The sequence below is a fragment of the Nasonia vitripennis genome, chromosome 5 (assembly GCF_009193385.2).
Source record: "Nasonia vitripennis strain AsymCx chromosome 5, Nvit_psr_1.1, whole genome shotgun sequence".
NCBI lineage: Eukaryota > Metazoa > Arthropoda > Insecta > Hymenoptera > Pteromalidae > Nasonia > Nasonia vitripennis.
The window spans coordinates 277,504-294,419 of record NC_045761.1 but is presented as its reverse complement, the minus strand read 5'-3'; the positions used below and the strand labels follow the sequence as shown (position 1 = coordinate 294,419).

General features: G+C 45.1%; 2 protein-coding genes and 1 non-coding gene across 3 annotated transcripts; 2 read left to right on the top strand and 1 right to left on the bottom strand.

The window, feature by feature from the left end:
• Positions 1–37: 37 nt before the first annotated feature.
• LOC100121443 (CD63 antigen) lies at positions 38–3,133 on the bottom strand. Its single transcript, XM_001605006.6, has 5 exons — positions 2,642–3,133; positions 1,399–1,587; positions 1,143–1,316; positions 824–1,069; positions 38–734 (listed from the first exon to the last, which is right to left on the bottom strand). The coding sequence occupies exons 1-5, from the start codon at positions 2,717–2,719 to the stop codon at positions 669–671; spliced, it is 753 nt and encodes a 250-aa protein (XP_001605056.1). The 5' UTR covers positions 2,720–3,133; the 3' UTR covers positions 38–668.
• TRNAS-UGA lies at positions 1,927–2,008 on the top strand. Its single transcript has one exon. It is a non-coding gene; the product is annotated as a tRNA-Ser (tRNA).
• Positions 3,134–5,182: 2,049 nt separating the features above from the next.
• LOC100121424 (CD63 antigen) lies at positions 5,183–16,509 on the top strand. The gene is made up of 6 exons (XM_001604988.6): positions 5,183–5,479; positions 8,297–8,485; positions 8,638–8,808; positions 10,891–11,115; positions 11,262–11,323; positions 13,643–16,509. The coding sequence occupies exons 1-6, from the start codon at positions 5,417–5,419 to the stop codon at positions 13,659–13,661; spliced, it is 729 nt and encodes a 242-aa protein (XP_001605038.2). The 5' UTR covers positions 5,183–5,416; the 3' UTR covers positions 13,662–16,509.
• The last annotated feature ends 407 nt before the right edge of the window (positions 16,510–16,916 follow it).

The window sequence follows — 16,916 nt, the reverse complement described above, 5'->3', positions numbered from 1 at the left end:
AAACAAAGCGATCGGTATATGTATACATATAGGAAGCTTCTAAAGATAAAGCATTTTAAACCTTTATTTCTTTATTTTAATATATAAAGTACTTTCAAACATGCGTGCTATTTTGCAATTAGCATAGAAATAAGAATTTTCACGTAAGCTTATTCAAGCTCATATGAACAACTAGTTGATGAATCGTTTTAGTCTCGTCTCCTCTTGCGCAGATGCAGATCAACGGATATCTTGGTGTTGAAAGGTAAAGCGTAATGATACGGTAAAAGGATGTTTAAAGGAAGGTTCGCGCGAGCCATCGCTTATCATAGTCAACAATCAACAGTAACAAAAAATGGCACTGGAAGCTTCAGCTATGGCCTGAAATTTGCGAACGACAACTTCGCGAAGAGAACACGCGTATGCAGCGCATATTTGAGTGATATCACTACTCATAGTCTGTTGCTACAAGTACAAACGGCGCTTATCGAAATTTGTTTATTTCGATCAATAACCTGTACAAAGTTCTCTTTTCTTATGATAAAAGTGATAAAAGTCTCTTTTCCGTGTTTTCGTACTCAAGAGAGATAAACCGGATTACTTGAAATTTAACGATCTAATATCGAGATCAGCGATCCGGCGGATAATCACGGGAACCGAATTTTACAAGCTATCGCAGCGGGCGTCTATTACATGTTATCGTAATTTCTCTTGATGGATCTGGCTAGGTAGACGGAGAACCAAATGCCCAAGGCCTGAAAATGAAAAGGAAGACGAAGGAATTAATGTCAACAGTGGTATATCGAGAGCTGAAGCAATAAGGAACAATGAGAAGAATTCCGACCTGCATGAATGCGATACCAATGCCGGCGCCACCGAGCTGCACGGCATGTCCTTTGACGAAGTCGGCGAGTACGGTCAAACAGCCTTTCGTAAACCTATCCGGGTACTGCATTTTTATCGTGCAATTGATCGAGCCGACTTGGCCGCCCTGCGTTCTGCAGCAAGACATCGGCAGAGAGTCGGGGTTCGATTGGTTCTTCAACTCCGTCAGCCAGTCTTCTGGCTTATCGGTTCCGCAGCATTCGAACTAGAGTCAGGCAAAAGAAGCCGTTAATACAATAAGGATCTGTAAGCGAACAATGCTGTTAGCTTTAACGCACGTCTCGTTGAATCTGGTCCCAAATGACGTAGATTTCCTCGTTGGTCTTTTTGTAGCCCTCCATGGACTTTTTCATTTTATCGCTCAACACTTCAGTCGCGTCGTTGCGCAGAACGTAACCGGAAATACCAGCGGACAACTCGAGGATGAAGACGAGGACCATCAGCGTGGCAAACTAAAAAGCAATGCCGCCTGTGGTGAGACGCAAGTTGGCTGCGGGTTGTCTAATAATACTAATATACCACTTGGTAACTCACCGTGACGATCATGCAGTAATTTTCCTTGATGGCTCCGCAGCAGCCGAAGAAGGCGATGAAGAAAATGATGGATCCTATGGCGATGAGGAGCGAGGGGACGGAGAAAAATCTGTCGTCCAGGAAGTGCTGGTAGTCGTGGTAGACGCCGTGTATCACCGACCCTATCGACAGCAGGATGATTCCCGTGATCTGAAAATCCGGCAAACTGTTTTATACAGAGCAGTAGACCGATTCCTATAAGTCTTCGTTGACTCGTTCCGCAGTGCTGATGACCCGGCTGGCTGGGAGAGCCGCCGCGTCATTTCTTCGGCTTCGAAAAAGCCTCTAATCCCAATGTGACGACAAAACGCTGCTCTCAATTCACGATAATTTCATTTATACCGACACACCAGCTGCAGCTTTGCCGCGAGAAAAAAGCCAGGCCGCGCAGGCTGCGAAAACAATTCTTATCAAAATCGGGCTCTCGGAGGCCTGTCGGGAGTGGGGCGCCGAGCTATTGTCGTGCTTCAAGCGCCGTGCGCCCCAACAGCTGCGGTGTCCGAGCGGTTAAGGAGATGGACTTGAAATCCATTGGGTTCTACCCGCACAGGTTCGAATCCTGTCCGCAGCGATATATTTTTTTTTTTCTCGCGCGATCGTACGCCGAGCACCGAGGGCTGCCGAGCGGTGTAAAAATTTACCGTACTTACCGCGTATTTGTCGAGATTTTCGCCGTTTACCTCAGTCGAGTATTTCGCGCCTTGCTTTCAAAAGCGATCACCCGCGCACGGCGCGAAGAGAGAGAGAGAGAGAGAGCGTTACTTACAAGTATACTTCGCCAAAGGCGTTTCACTGCGGATTTTCCCGAAAATAAGTTGGATGAGCGCGAGAGTCCTGTTTTACCGGCGGCGGTATATATGTATATATATATATATATATGCTACTCGCCGCTTATCTCGTCCTGATAACAAAAGACTCCTCTCATCCACCTTCGACGCAACGTATCGAAAATAGCTCGGCAGCGCGGCGCATTGCGTCAGCCTGAAATTCCGAAGGTCCTCGACAAACGGGGCCCGATCAGCCGCAATTATGCGGCGCGATTGACTTTCACCGCGCATACTTTAAGTAGGTATTATATTATGCCGCAGATATCGGAAACACGTTTGCCCAACGAACTGGGCCCCGCGAGTGCACACGTCAACATACGATGCGCGCTGCCACGCTGCAGTCGCGACGAAGAGCTCTCCGATAGGGCGCAACTCACCACGAAGATCAGATTGAAGATGAACATGAGGTACTTGATGAGCTGCGAGCTCGTCGACAGCCTGAGGTTGACCACCATGTTTGCGGCAACGCGTCGCGCACAAATTTTACAGTGGAACAAATAAACCGACGGATCACTGCTGCTGCTGCTGCTGCTGCTGCTGCTCGCTCGTAACTATAAGCTCCGCGCTCGAGTACGCAAGAGTGCGCGGCACCTGCTCAGAGCCGAGAGTCGTACTGCGCGCGCGATAACACACACCGCGATTATGAGCGGCGGCGGAAAGCTCGAGCGCGTGTGAGCTGCGTGCTGGCCGGACTAGCACTGAGGGGGGAAAAGAAAGGAGGAGATTTCGGCTCCCGCGCGCGCGGCGACTGAGTAACGCACCTTATAACGGGAAGAATTAAGGGCCTTACTGCGCGTTCAGCAGTACTCGAATGACGGCTTTTTAAATGTGCGTTCGAGCGAGCTACACGCGGCGCATCAGTAGTCAACGGATTGAAAATAATCGATCGAGACGGCCGGATAATTTATATAGTAGACTACTTGTATAATTCATACAAATGATCAGGAGGCTCGACGACTCGATGAGTACAGACGAGCGTTTTTTATATTGCTACAACTTTATCTAGTGTCAATAATGCTTATTAATAAGCGCGCTTTTTTCCCGCCAAGCTGCCGATCGACTGGCTTAGATGTCGCTGCTTGTCGCTCTCTCACTCTAGCCTCTAGCTGCAGAGTATTGCTCGTGATGTTTTTAATTTTATTAGCGTACACGCTTCACCCGACGATCTTTACCGAACGTGTGAGCTATAAATAGTCATGGGCATCATATAATAAAATTACGTCATCAACCCGTTCGGCTAAAACCGATCAATTGAAAGTTAAGAAAAATGTTCGCCAACAGCGAGGAACAGTCGGGTACATGTCAGCCTTGCTCGGCATCACCGGCCTCTAGCACCTATATCCCACGCGATACATTATACACAACGTTACGTGGTGTGCATGCAGGCTTGTCGCTGGGGGTGTGTGGGGCTGTTATATACATATATATAGCATACAGCGTAGTCTCGTGCCACTTTCAAAGTGGAGAAATGGAATTGAACGATCAGCCGCTACTCTCTCTCTCTCTCTCTCTCTCTCTCTCTCTCTCTCTCTCTTCGTCGCGTATAAGTGCATACAGCTGGGGCGATTGCACCCTTATTCTTGGAAAACTGCGCGCGAGGGGTGACTTCGCCTCTCTGGGGTACGCGCAGTTGTACGGTGTGCTGGCGATGAAGATTCGGCATGTGAAATTTCGATTTTGCCACCGCAGCCTTTGTGTCGATAGAGAGGTATCTCGCTTTAATTTAGCCATCGTGCTGGCTAGAAATAGCTTGTGCGGCAAAAATCGGCGAATGAGCTTCGATCGATAAGCGCGTGCATAGGCTGCGCCGGAGCCGGATATCGCACACCAGACGGCGAACGACTTATTCCTCGCGAAACGCGTGCGTGTGCGCGCTCGGCTCGCACTCTAATTATACACGTGCGCAGGCGGGTATGCGGTGTAAAAAAGAAGCGCGCGACCGGTGGGGGGGAGGGGGGAGAGGGGAGACAATAGGCCGAGGGGGTTGAGAGATTAAGCAAAGCGCGAGGGGAGCGACGCCGTATTTTTTTATGTTGCCGTCTTTTTTTATAATGTCCGCCCCGATGGACGCAGAGGCCACTTTGCCGAGATCTTTTTGCCTGCTTTTCCGGGCCGCAGCTAAGTAATACATACAGGCCCGGTCGGGGCTTTTTTCGGGAAGCTCGTTGACAGGTAGGCACGTATGCACCTGTCGTGCATTATACATATAGGTACAGCGCAAGGTCACATCAGCCAAAGTGTCGCGCGCATTTTTAGTTGAAAAAATAAAAAGCGCATCGCTGCAATAACGATTAAAACGTGCAGGAAATGTTGGCGGACAAAGTACGAGTTGCCGGTAGTCCATAATCGGGGGAAATAAATCGAATGCGGCGTAAGACGAAAGGGTGCGCCTCGACGGTATACCTATACGTTATACGCGTTGGCGTCGTCTAGACGCGCGCGAACCCGCCGCAGGCATCTTCCGCATACTGTAAACAGTGCAAGCGATGAGATGGACGGCCGATGCGCGGCTGGCTCTCTTTACCTGCGGAATCGGCCGATTATCAAATTGTCAGTCCCAGCATTGTGCGTATGGCACGAAATCGGGACATACGTATACCTGCGCGCATGGGTCGCTTCCGAGCTGTCAACCGATGTCCGATCCGAGTGCAGGCAGAACAGGTATCATGGATGGAAAACAGAACTCGGCAGCGCAGTGGAAAGGGCCGCGGCCGTACGGACTATATCTCTCCTGGCGAGGAGAGGTGGAACGGACGCAGAAGGGGCGCGCCTGTCTCTGCTCTAGGCAGCCATATAGGTATACATACCAGTGCGCCGGAGAGAAAGGGACGCGCGATTATTTCGCGAATATATAGAGGGACGGCGCCAGCGTCGTCGGTGGCGGCGGCGGCGGCGGCGGCGGCGGCGGCTCGAGAGAGAGAGAGCGCGGCTGACAGCGCGAGGGAGCGAGTCAGCGAGCCGCAGTAAGCAGTAGCAGCAGCCGCAGAGCAGAGTCAGTCCGAGTGTTTGTGCGCGCGTCACCTCGATACTTTGGCAAACTTCTGTCGCGAGGCAGCGAGCGTATAGAAAAGTGCGCCTGTCGATAATCCGGAAGGAGCCGAGTTCCCTTCTTTCGCTGATTCGCCAGACGAGCTAGAAGCCACTGCACGAAGATGGTGTCCGGCGGCATGGCCTGCGTCAAGTACCTGCTGTTCCTCTTCAATCTCATCTTCGCCGTGAGTATATCCTTGCGCGCCGACACTTTGTCGCCACACGGCGTCCGGCCTCTCGCGTGCCATGCCTAGCTGTGTGCACCGTCGAGGACGAAGGAGCTGGCCGCAGCGAGCCCCGCGTCTTTGTTGCTGTGTGTACGCTGTTCGCGGCGGGCCGGTTTCCATAGGCTCGCCGCTTTCCCCGGTTTTTCGCGCTCGCGCGCGCTTGCGTCTGCGGGGGTGTGTTACTGTGTTCCGCGCGCGCTCTCTCCCCTGCCTGCAGCGCGGAGCGTCCCTCGCGCGCGCGCGAGCAGCAGCAGCAGCATGGCTTTCGCCGTTCGATAATCCCGGCGGAGCGGCCGAGAGAGGGGAACCCGCTGTGTTGGTAGACGTATATCTTTCTGCGCTGTTTTTGCCGCCCGCGCGTTATATAATACAATGCTCGATTACTCACACACGCGCGCGCGCGCGTATCGATCTTCGCCTGTCTGCGGGATTTCGAGTGGCCAATATCATGGCCCGTCAACAATCGGGGCTTCTCTGCCAAGTAGGGACACTTCTAGCCGCGAGCCGCCTTTGTGCGCAGAGCAATAGGTGCGAGTGTAAATATAGTAATCGCTCGAGTCGAAAATTCGTAATGTGTTTCGCGTCGCTCGGCAACGCGCGAGACTCGGGGCCAATTTTCGAAATTGCCACTAAATCATCCTCGATGCCCAGTTCCTGCGTGCAAGGAAGCCGAAGCTCCCTCTTTTTCCGCGCTTCCGAACGACCATTTGTTTTCCCTCGAATCTACAACGCTTGCGACCAATCAACACCGCCAGCACTTAGCGTCCGGCTTCGAATTAGCTCGAATTATACTTCCGAGAGGCTTCGGGGATGGTTCTCTTGATGGAGACCTGCTTTTATTCGCGACAGCGGCGTCACGGTGTATAGAGCCTCGGCTCGCCTCTTTTTATCGATTTTCCACGCGCTTTCCCTTAGCTCGAGTTAACAAAGACTCGACGTGCAAGTGCCGTTCTTCATCTCGTCATTTCATTGCATGGGGATTGGATCTTAGCCCGGAAATGCCCTCCGCCGTTGCGAAAACGTCTAAACTTCCTTCCGATTGAAAAGAGCCTGCGGAGGAAAACAAGCTGATTGCGCGGACGTCGCCAGAGACAGCGTCAAAAATGAATAGTGGCGTCGAGGCGCGACTGGGATCGATAGTTTCCACATCGCGTGAGAAACGCGGCAAAAAGCAGTACCGGGTACTGACTTTCGACTCTGACCACAGTCTGCAGGCGAACTGGTCAACGCGTTTTATCTGCTATTGCTTCGGAACTCGGGCTCGCTCTTTGGGAAATACAATTCAGGCGAATTTCGTTGCCGTCGTCGACACTGATTAAAATTTTGATACTGCTATCACCGACTCGGCAGAATAACGAGCAATTAAGACGAGCAATCTCGCCTCTAATTTCTCTCTAATTCCAAGTGACTCGCGCACGATGGCTTTGCGTGATCGTCTATTGAAACGTAACCTGTTGACGCTCTTCAGCTTCTCCGCTGACTTGGAAAAAGTCACTGGCCTTATTCTCTGCCGTCTCGGCATTTGAATGACTGCGCTCGTAGTACACGAAGGCAAAGTAGTATCGATCAAAATTCGAGGCTCAGAGTACTCACCGTGAACGAGTTTGCTACGAGTATCTTTCTCTATCGCGATTTTCTACAATTACACTTTCCCACTCACGCCCCTGCAATAATATCACAGTGGTTGAATAGTCGCGAGCAAACGCCTCTCGCTCACGACGAAGTCCCGTGTCTAGCAGTCGTTATACACCGGCGGCATACTCTCATATACACAGAGCCGCGTGCGGGAAATTCAAATGCGAGAAGCGCAGTCGGCCCGGTAACAGTGCCGGCGCGATGCTTCCCTGCGGCGCACTTATATCCATCCAGCAGTAGCAAAATCGTCACCCCCGCCGCATTAGTGTGCGTCGCTCGATTTCCTCCGTACGCGGAGCGCATTTCTCCCGTCGCCTATGTCAATGCTCCTTTTCTTGCGACGGATGCAGTTTTAATTAGTCCAACCGCGTGTGCAGCCTTTCTCGGCCGCGGCTGGAATGGATCGGAAGTCCGCCCGGTAATGCCGGCACGCGTGCATCGTCGCGAACTGTGCGAGAGCACTCGATTGCGATGTCGAGCGGGGCTAATCAATGATCTTGATTGACTTGGAAACACCCGCTCCGGCGAGGGGGCGAGGGGGGCATGAATGAATTTGGTCCTGATGAGGAGATATGTTATACCAGGGGGAGGGGGAGATCGATACCCGGCCTGTTGCTTGTCAATTTCACGCGTTATTTTACGGATCCCCCTGACTTCGTCGATTATATAGCACCCAACATTTGATGTACGATGCGAACTTTATTCTCGGAGTCTTTGCGTACTTCTTATTCGGAAGGTCGAAGCAATCCTCGTCTATTGCGAAAACAAAGCGTATCATTTCAGCAAATACTGGAGGTATGGTTGGCAATTCGTCGCCGTGGCAATTTCGCATCCGGCACTCCACAGCAGCCATTGCACAGTCATCACTCAAACGTGTATATATTCTAGTTTCGAAAAAGAGCCCTCCCTTAAAGAGGTACATACATCGACGAGAACGAGTGGCTGATACACAAAACTGCTACTCTCGGGGGCTGTCGAGAGCCATTAAGCGACGATCAATCAGAGCCCCGAGATATCGAACATATAGAGAGAGAGCCGAAATTTCATAGGAGCACTTAAATGCGCGCGTCTGCATGGGCATCGCACAGACGTGACGTGCTAGTAGAGAGGGAGAAGATTGACTGTGACCGTCCTTTGCAGATAACCGGGATCGTCTTCATCTCGGTTGGCGCAGTCATCCTCATAGCATACAGGGGCTACAGCAATTTTGTGGACATATGGATGTTCGCGGTGCCCGTCCTCATGATCATCGTCGGCGTCGTCGTCTTCATCACCTCGTTCTTCGGATGCTGCGGCGCTGTCAAGGAGAACCACTGCATGATCATTACGGTGAGTTCATTGATTTTTAATGATGTAGGTCAAAATTTTCTCTGATGTTTAACCCTATACGAGCCCGCTACCAAAATATCCAATGCGATCGCGATGAGCGATAACGAGATTGATTTTTTTATTTTATTTATTTATTTATTTTTTTTTTGCAGTTCTCAGTACTTTTGCTGTTGATCTTCGCTCTCGAATTGGGCGCTGGAATTTCAGGATACTTGATGCGCAGCAAAGTCAGCTCTATGCTAGAAAAGTGCATGAACGACACGCTGGTTTCGTACAAGAATAGACCCGACTTCCGCCAATCATGGGACATTATGCAACATGATGTAAGTATCTGGCAGTGGTTTTGCACCGCTAATTTTATTTTCGAAGGCAATGTTTTTGTGCGCACATATTATAGAGATCGAAAAATCTGATGATTTGATTTAAAATTTCGGTTTGCTTTGAATTGGAATGAAAGCGCTCTCAACGCTCCCGGTATGCAATCGTCGCTCGGGTCGCATCTTCTCGTTCCGATTTCGCGAATGAAATGAAAGCTGCCCCGTGCGCGTGACAATCAAACAATCAGCCAACTGAATAACGTCACCCAAACGATCGACCGACTAATCTACTAACTAATCGCCCCGGCGTCGCTTTTACACACGTGCAAATGTACCGCGCTTTAATGCTCCTGCATTTCAGATCGTATTGTATGAATGAGCAATGTAGTCTGAGCTGTGATGAACGCGCATTGAAAGTTGAGACAATTAGTAAATAATCACGACATTGAAGCCATCGTTGATCGAGAATCAAAAGGTCTCTCGAACCAGGTACGTCACTTTTGCTCGATACTAATACAACACAGCGGGAGAGTACGAAAAGAAGAATAAGAACGATACGGGTGCGCGCGCGCGCAGACACGTATATTTTTCAATCAATATATCACCTTGTCGGTACCTATATGCGCCATACGCGCGGTGCGACTATACGGTGCAGTCCAAGTACACGAGGGGGTACTCTATATGTGCGACGAGTACGTGTGTACGTATGAACACACGAGTACATTCTCGGTGCGCGTGACGAATACCACCGACTGCTCCCTCCCCTCCGAAGGCCATAGACGACGTCGTCCCTCTATTCTGTTGTGTACATATTGCAAGCGCTTGCTCGCATTATGCGAACCAAACTGCGGTCTATACCTACGCGGCAAAACTGACTCTCGAGAAGGAGCCGTGACACAAAGGCTATACTTACGAATAAAAATAACGATATTTATCCTCCCGCTTGATGTATTATGATCAAAATTAATTTTAATCTTGATATAGCTTCTATTTCAATGCTCCCCCCCCCCCAAAAAAAAAAACAATAAAAAATAAAAAGATTCGGCCGCGAACACTATCTTGAGACACATAGCTTCTCCTTTTTACCGGCCACGGGTTCGATCGACTGTAGCAGACTATACTCTTCTTTTCCGTTGAGCTAAATCTCATTTACAGCCCTTCGACTTTATGGACTATCTCTTATTTTGCGCTGGTATATAGACTCGCCCCTGTGTTATCGCTCGCTAAATTGCGTTGCTATTGATTCGGAATGGCGTTGACCATGTATGTTTTGGTGTAAGCTCGCGCATGTGCGCGAACATATTGTAAATAAAACAATACAAATATAACGTTTCATTTGAAGATAATCTCATATATTTTCTAACTTCAGTTATACCCTATGCCAAATGCTCCACTTTTAGTACCTTACTAGAGGTACGAATAACGCAAACAAAGGATAGCTCCATGACAGTCATCCACTTGAAATTCCCGATGTAAAAATAGCCAGGCAGAGAAACTACACGCTCACGTGCACCTGTTCGCGTAGCATATCCTGAAATCTTTTATCGAGGCAATAAGAAAAAGACATCAATTGCGTCGCGAGGAATGCAAGAAAGCCGGACTTTCGCTGTAGACGATCCGAGACGTCGATAAGCCGCACGTGATTTGCGTGTCGCTCGTTGTTTTTCCTCCGCCCCACATGCGGGAATACGGGGAATACGGGTTGTACTTGTTCCATGCATTATGTAACTGTTGCATGTGTATGTGAGGGTGTAGGTACTTCCGAGCGTCGAGAGCTAATCTCATCGTCGCACACTTGAGCTGATAAGAGTCGCGTTGGGGGGTAGTTAGTTCTTACTGAGCTTAATAGCCCAGACTAGCACAGTTTTTTACGTTCGAGTCAACCGTTTGTTGGTACGCGAGTACGGCTATAACTGGAGAATAATAATCGCATAGGGCAGTGCCAGATTTTTATAAAAACTCCTTGAACTTGTTTTCATCAAACGTGTTCTCGAGAATGAAAAAGCCTAGCCTCGGATCAAGCAGCCAACCACGTCTCAACGTTGCGCAACGAGAGTCTACATACTCTGGGCCCATCTCGTGTTACAGTTGCAGTGCTGCGGCGTGCACAGCCCGCAAGACTGGGCGCGCGCTGGCTTTACCGGCAACACCCTGCCAAACTCCTGCTGCACCGAGATTGCGGCTAACAACCCAACCTGCGACACCAACGACATAAAGTCTAATACCGAGGGATGCAAGGCTCAGCTGCAGAAGAAGATAGAGGAGAACGCGCTGATACTAGGCGGGGTCGGCATCGGCGTCGCTCTCATACAGGTCTGTTATACCGAATTTTAAATCGGATTTTCGATAACCGATTAAATGACGCGATTCGTTTAAATTATATAGGAGAGAGAGAAAAAAAGCGTAATAGAATCATGATTATGGTGATCTGACTAATGCTCGTTTGTGTAACGTTTCAGCTGATCGGAGTGATCTTCGCGTGTTGCCTGGCTCGCTCAATACGTCGCGAGTACGAGACTGTGTAAGCCGATTGACAGGACTATCCATTGCAAAAAAAATGAAACCAATTACGCCTCTTGTTGCGTGCACACTTTTCTACTATCGAAAAACAAATCTTTTTTTACAATGGCTATATATGTTCATTATTCATGCACAACTGTTGCGCACGAAACATTCTTTTTTTAATCCAACCTTAATGTGGTTCTTGTTATAAAAAGCTTCTAAGTGTATTATCATTTCAATTTTTTTTATTTTCATCTGCGAAGTTTTTAACGTACAGCAATGCAAAGTAGAACGCAATAATACGTTTTTACAACTACTAATTATATTTATGGTGGAGAGGAAGCTTGAGAACGTGCGTAATAATGCTATTGAATGAAGTCAAATTTATATATATATATATATATACATATATACACGCGCGCGCGCGTGAAAGTAGATGGTCGTTAGGTTGCGTCCGCGTAAAAGCATGAACAAAGGATAGGGCCTCTCGTTTGTCGATTATTTATCATCGTGGAATCCATACCCCAAATTTATTTTTGATCTCTAAAAAATGTTACGTGTACAAGTTTCAATTTTAAATAATAATCGTGATTTTGCAATTCTATTTCTGCATTGTACCTTCCATAAAAGTGAAGTATTGACGAATGCATGCATACCTTGCACGCCTGCGAACCACTAGTATTAACGTAACTATTCATAGGCACAAAACTAAAAGTATAATCAACCTGTACTCAAAGTATTATACATTATAGCCAAAAGTTTAGAATATATTTAAGACTGGTTAAAATTATTTCAATGATATCTTTAACAAAAGTAATAACTTATAATACGTTAACATTTATACTAATCAAAATTAGAATGAAATTTCATACACAATATTTATCGAATACTAATTTTCAAAACTAAAAATTTTAAATTTTGACTCTTACGATAACAAAAATCATTTTTGAAAAACGAAAAATACTCGAATACCGTATGCATCTATTGTATTACACAGCACAATAGTTTTGGATATTTTCCAAAAAAGCTTTGATAATGATATTAACTAATAAGTACGTGATGTGATTGGAGCATGGATTCCTACTATTTAATTGGTTTTTGTAAATATTTACACTGGTGTTTTCAACAAACGAAAAAAGCAGTCGTATTTGAATTTTTTATACGGGCCTTGACCAACTTGAGCACAATAATAATGGAGTAGAACGGTTTGACGCTAGGATGCGGAGAGCTCGTAGAGTCTCGATGCATCCGCAGTCAACGAGCTCCTTCCTCCATAATTTTAAGTAACAAATTTAGATTGAATATGTTATACCGAAAAATTAATCGTCCATCATTGTTCCTAAGCAAATGAATGTTGTTTTTTTCTTCTAAAATTACGCCTTTTCCTCGTACTTTTTTTCAAAGATTTTAATGTAAGTAACAAGTCAAAGCAACAAAGTGTGCGTAGATACCTGTACGGCGTGCACGTACAATAAAAGCTATGCATTAATAACTATCATAGCAAATCTTATTTTAAGAATGGATCTATATTTAGTATTTAAATAAAAGCATATTTTGTTGTTTCCTACATTATAAAGTCTACGTAGTGTTACAGTATTTAAAACATTTTGACAGTGTCAAAGTTTAATGAAAAGTAATAGCTTTTGTTTTCAGTTTTGACAGGGCGCGGTACGACACCTGAATTAAAAAAAAAAAAGTTCATAAATTTATGTATATGTTTGCTGATTCAATTATTTTTCTCTTTTATAAATGCAAACAAAAAGCTGACAATGAGCGAAAAATGCTGGCTCTTATTTTCTATTATGTAACGCTATATTCACTATATCTATATATTAAATTATTTGTCAGTGTATAATCGTCGCTATTATATTGGGGCTAAAGTGGCTTTTTGTTTCTGTCGACTTTGGATAATATGGTGGCAGTTTTTCCGTGCTTGTTCAAAGCCCAAGCTATGTACGCGAGTTTTGAATGTATGTATAATCACGCTAAAGACACTAACCCTCACCAATACACTTACGATATGCAATATTCGCTGTTCTAAGTCAGCAAGGGTTGACTAAAAAATTCGAGCCTTGATCTCGTTTAATGCAGTGGCAAATTGTTTTTTGTATACTACGCCACAAATGTAAATTATTTCTAATAGTCTGCCTTTCTGACGTTAGGCAGCCCCCACCCCTTTACACAGTACACACGCACACACATACCTGCGCGCGCATCTTTCATCTGCTTGTTCACAAAATGTTGTGTCTACGTGTAAAGTCAAACCGCGCACTCATGTCTTTAATTTTTGTGCCAATTACCTTTCATGCTTAGTGATCTGACATTTTTACTCTTACAGCGAAACCACAGCGCACTGATCAGCCACCGCTTAGGAGGCATATAATCATAATCTTGTCCATCATGCATTGATAGATAAGCAAAAAAAATAAATAAATAAATAGAATCATCGCGACCTTAGTCATCTTCGATACGCTTGTGAGTTCATGGCAATATATATTATAAATATTACTTAAATGCAAAAAATGCGAAAGCATGGGAAAAAGAGATGGTATACGCGACATCGCCCAAGAGAAACGACGTTCTTGCGACGCTCTCAACTGCCCACTCACTGATTGAATCAGCAAAAGCAAATCAAAAAACTCAAACGAATTACTGCCAGGTCATCTGCCAAAAGTAAAAGAGCCGCGTCGAAAGAAATCTTCGCAAGAGCAAGGGCCGCTGCTTTCCTCCTGCATTAGGCAGAGCGATGTGATGTTGACGCTGACGAGCAAACAATCGCGCGCGCGTCGTTTCTCTATTCATAGACGAACTACTCTGAGCGTCCGATGACACAATGGTGTTCACCAGCAGCAAGAGCATCCATACCTATACCAAGGAGGAATCAAGTGCGTCATACAATAAAGGAAGAGTTGCTAGTCGCGCGCCTCTCACATCCGCATGTATGTATGTATGTGTTGCGAGAGCCTAATAATGACAAATTCTCCCGCTGCCCCAAACCCTGTCATCGCGATCTTATTCTATTCTAATGCGGTGAATAATTTAGGCTCGATTAAAAAGAGTCAAAAACAAGCTTGCAGTGTTCTGTCGTACAAAAAAAAAGAAAAGAATTATGAGAAAACGCTACGGAGGATGTGAACCAATTGCTATTTTATTGCGTATTATATTATACTTTGTGTATCGATATCATAAATAGTTTTTTAGGATTTTTTTTTCTGTTTACTGCGAGTTGATCAGATGATCCTGTATCTCTCTCGGTGTCAGACGAATGATGCGTTAGTCTGAAGTAAAGATTGCGCGGAAATTGATCAAAAGTGTACGTTTAACTGTTACGTATATTTATGTAGGTACTCGTGTGTAATTTTTCCTTTAAACAAATATCGAAACTCGTCGATACTGAAATCCTAAATTGTGCAGCGGCGATTCTCACCGAGACACACTTTCCGCTCAATAGAATAGTAGTAGAAAAAACCGTGAAATTTGCGTCTATTATTATAATTGATTAATTTTAATTAACTGTATCTGCTATCAAAGTGTTGTAAGGCCAGGGTGCCTGCGCTTAGCCTGGTCTTGATTGGAGAGAATGCTATCCGTACTACGATCATAGTGATACCCTCTTTGTTTTTATCGATGTAGGTATATTATTATACTTGCGTTGATAACTCTGCGCCTCTCTATACCTCATGTTATCATACGATCGACACCGCATTGCGCATATGTAGCGATTAAAGAAAAAGACGATGAACGGGTGTGTCGTTCGAACGAGGAAAGTCGACGTCGCAGAAAGTAGATAATGACTTCGTCATTTCTCGGGACTACTCGCAGTTCAGTTTTGCCTTCGCTCTCTAAACCTCAAATATAAAAATGAAAACGAAAGCTCTCTATTCGTCTCTATACTTGTGCATCTTAATATTATAAAGTATAGTGCTCTATTTACAATTCTCGGACGTTTTAAAAGCAAAGATTTTCGTCTATAATATTGTGCACGAGTATGTGTATACAGTGCACGCTCTTATTATTGTCTCTTTCTCTCTCTCGTTGTGTCGTGGGGACCATAAGAAAGTGAGTCCTTTTAGGCTTCTGTCGATTGTTGTGATACACCCTTCGCTGTGACTAAACTACTACGGATAGTGAGGACGATGACGATAGTGCGTTTATTAGTTGTAAAAAAGCAGGATAAAGTAACGAGGGAGATCGAAAAAGAAAATAAAGCGTCGTACTTCAGTCCCGTCTGTGAAGTCGCGGTTGCGGTGTCGGTCGTCGAGGTTTGCGAGGCCTGTGCGGTCCCTTTGTAATTTTCCCGTTGCGAGTACACCCATATCGTCTATGGAGTTGTCGTCAGAGTCGTCCCCGCTCGAAACTGCGAAACTCCGCATTTTGCGCCCAGTTGCATTGCTTTGCTCGAATATGAAGTTTACGATTGTAATAACGAAACTTGATAACTACATACTTGGGAGTGTGCCTAACGCATATTGAAGAAAACAAAATAATGATTATTGTTGTAATAATTATTGATAAAAAAAGTGAAAAATGTAACGTATATTGTATATGTCATTATATTGCATAAAGTGTAGAGAAAAGAAAATAACAAAATATTTAGCTGTAATTCTGGTAATTATACTTCGCCGTAACGCTTACTTCAAGAATTGTAGCACTTGTCCAAAGTTCGCTCCTTATATCGTGCATAGTTATATTAATTAAGGCTTTTCCGTTTTGTCGCTGGTTTGTTTTAGTAGACACTTCAGTTCAGCTTTAATCACGTGCTCAACATATTTATAAAATGCATAATGTAATGCGTAATAATATGTAAACTTATTATTATAATTATTACCAGGCCCTTGAACTGCTAAGAAATTACAAAAAGTTTTTGAATAATGAGTAAAAAACACAAAGCTTTAAACTAAAGTAAATAAAAAGAAACAACAAAGACTGATGAAAGATTAATTGTAATCAGTATTAACAGCCATTGGCATATTCAAATAAATATGAAGATAAAAGAAGAATATAAGAATTATATACTATTTAAATTTGTAAGAAAATCTATTTTGGCTGCCTAACGCAATTTTTGTAATTCACTCTGTAAGTGTATAAATTTGGTGAAAAGACTGAATTGGTTGGAGAATTGAACAATTGAACAAAAAGAAGAAAAACGGAAAATCAATCAATGAGTACACCGAAAAAAAAAAAAAAAAAATAAGAAAACGCAAACGAAAGATAAATGAATAATCTTTTAGTCACTAACTGACGCGCCTTTTTGCGTTCGGCATTTTTGGGAGCCAACAAACTATCCTTGGCACATATTTGTCTAGCATTTATGATACGTATTGATAAATTAATAAAAATACAAAAATAATGAGGTGCTTTTTATTTCTCACTATTCCAACTTACGACAATACCAGCCACATCTAAGTCGAATACTGGGCACCTTTAAAGCCCGAAGAAAACTCGTCAGACGATTCGTGGTAATCAATTCGTATACATGATCTGCAACGTTGCAACGCGCATTCCGATGCATACTAGTATATCCTTGGTACGGTACCAAATGGTAAATTGGTAAATGACTATTTTGGTAGAGCGTACATTTTGATACAAGTGAAATTGCGCAAGTTGTCATT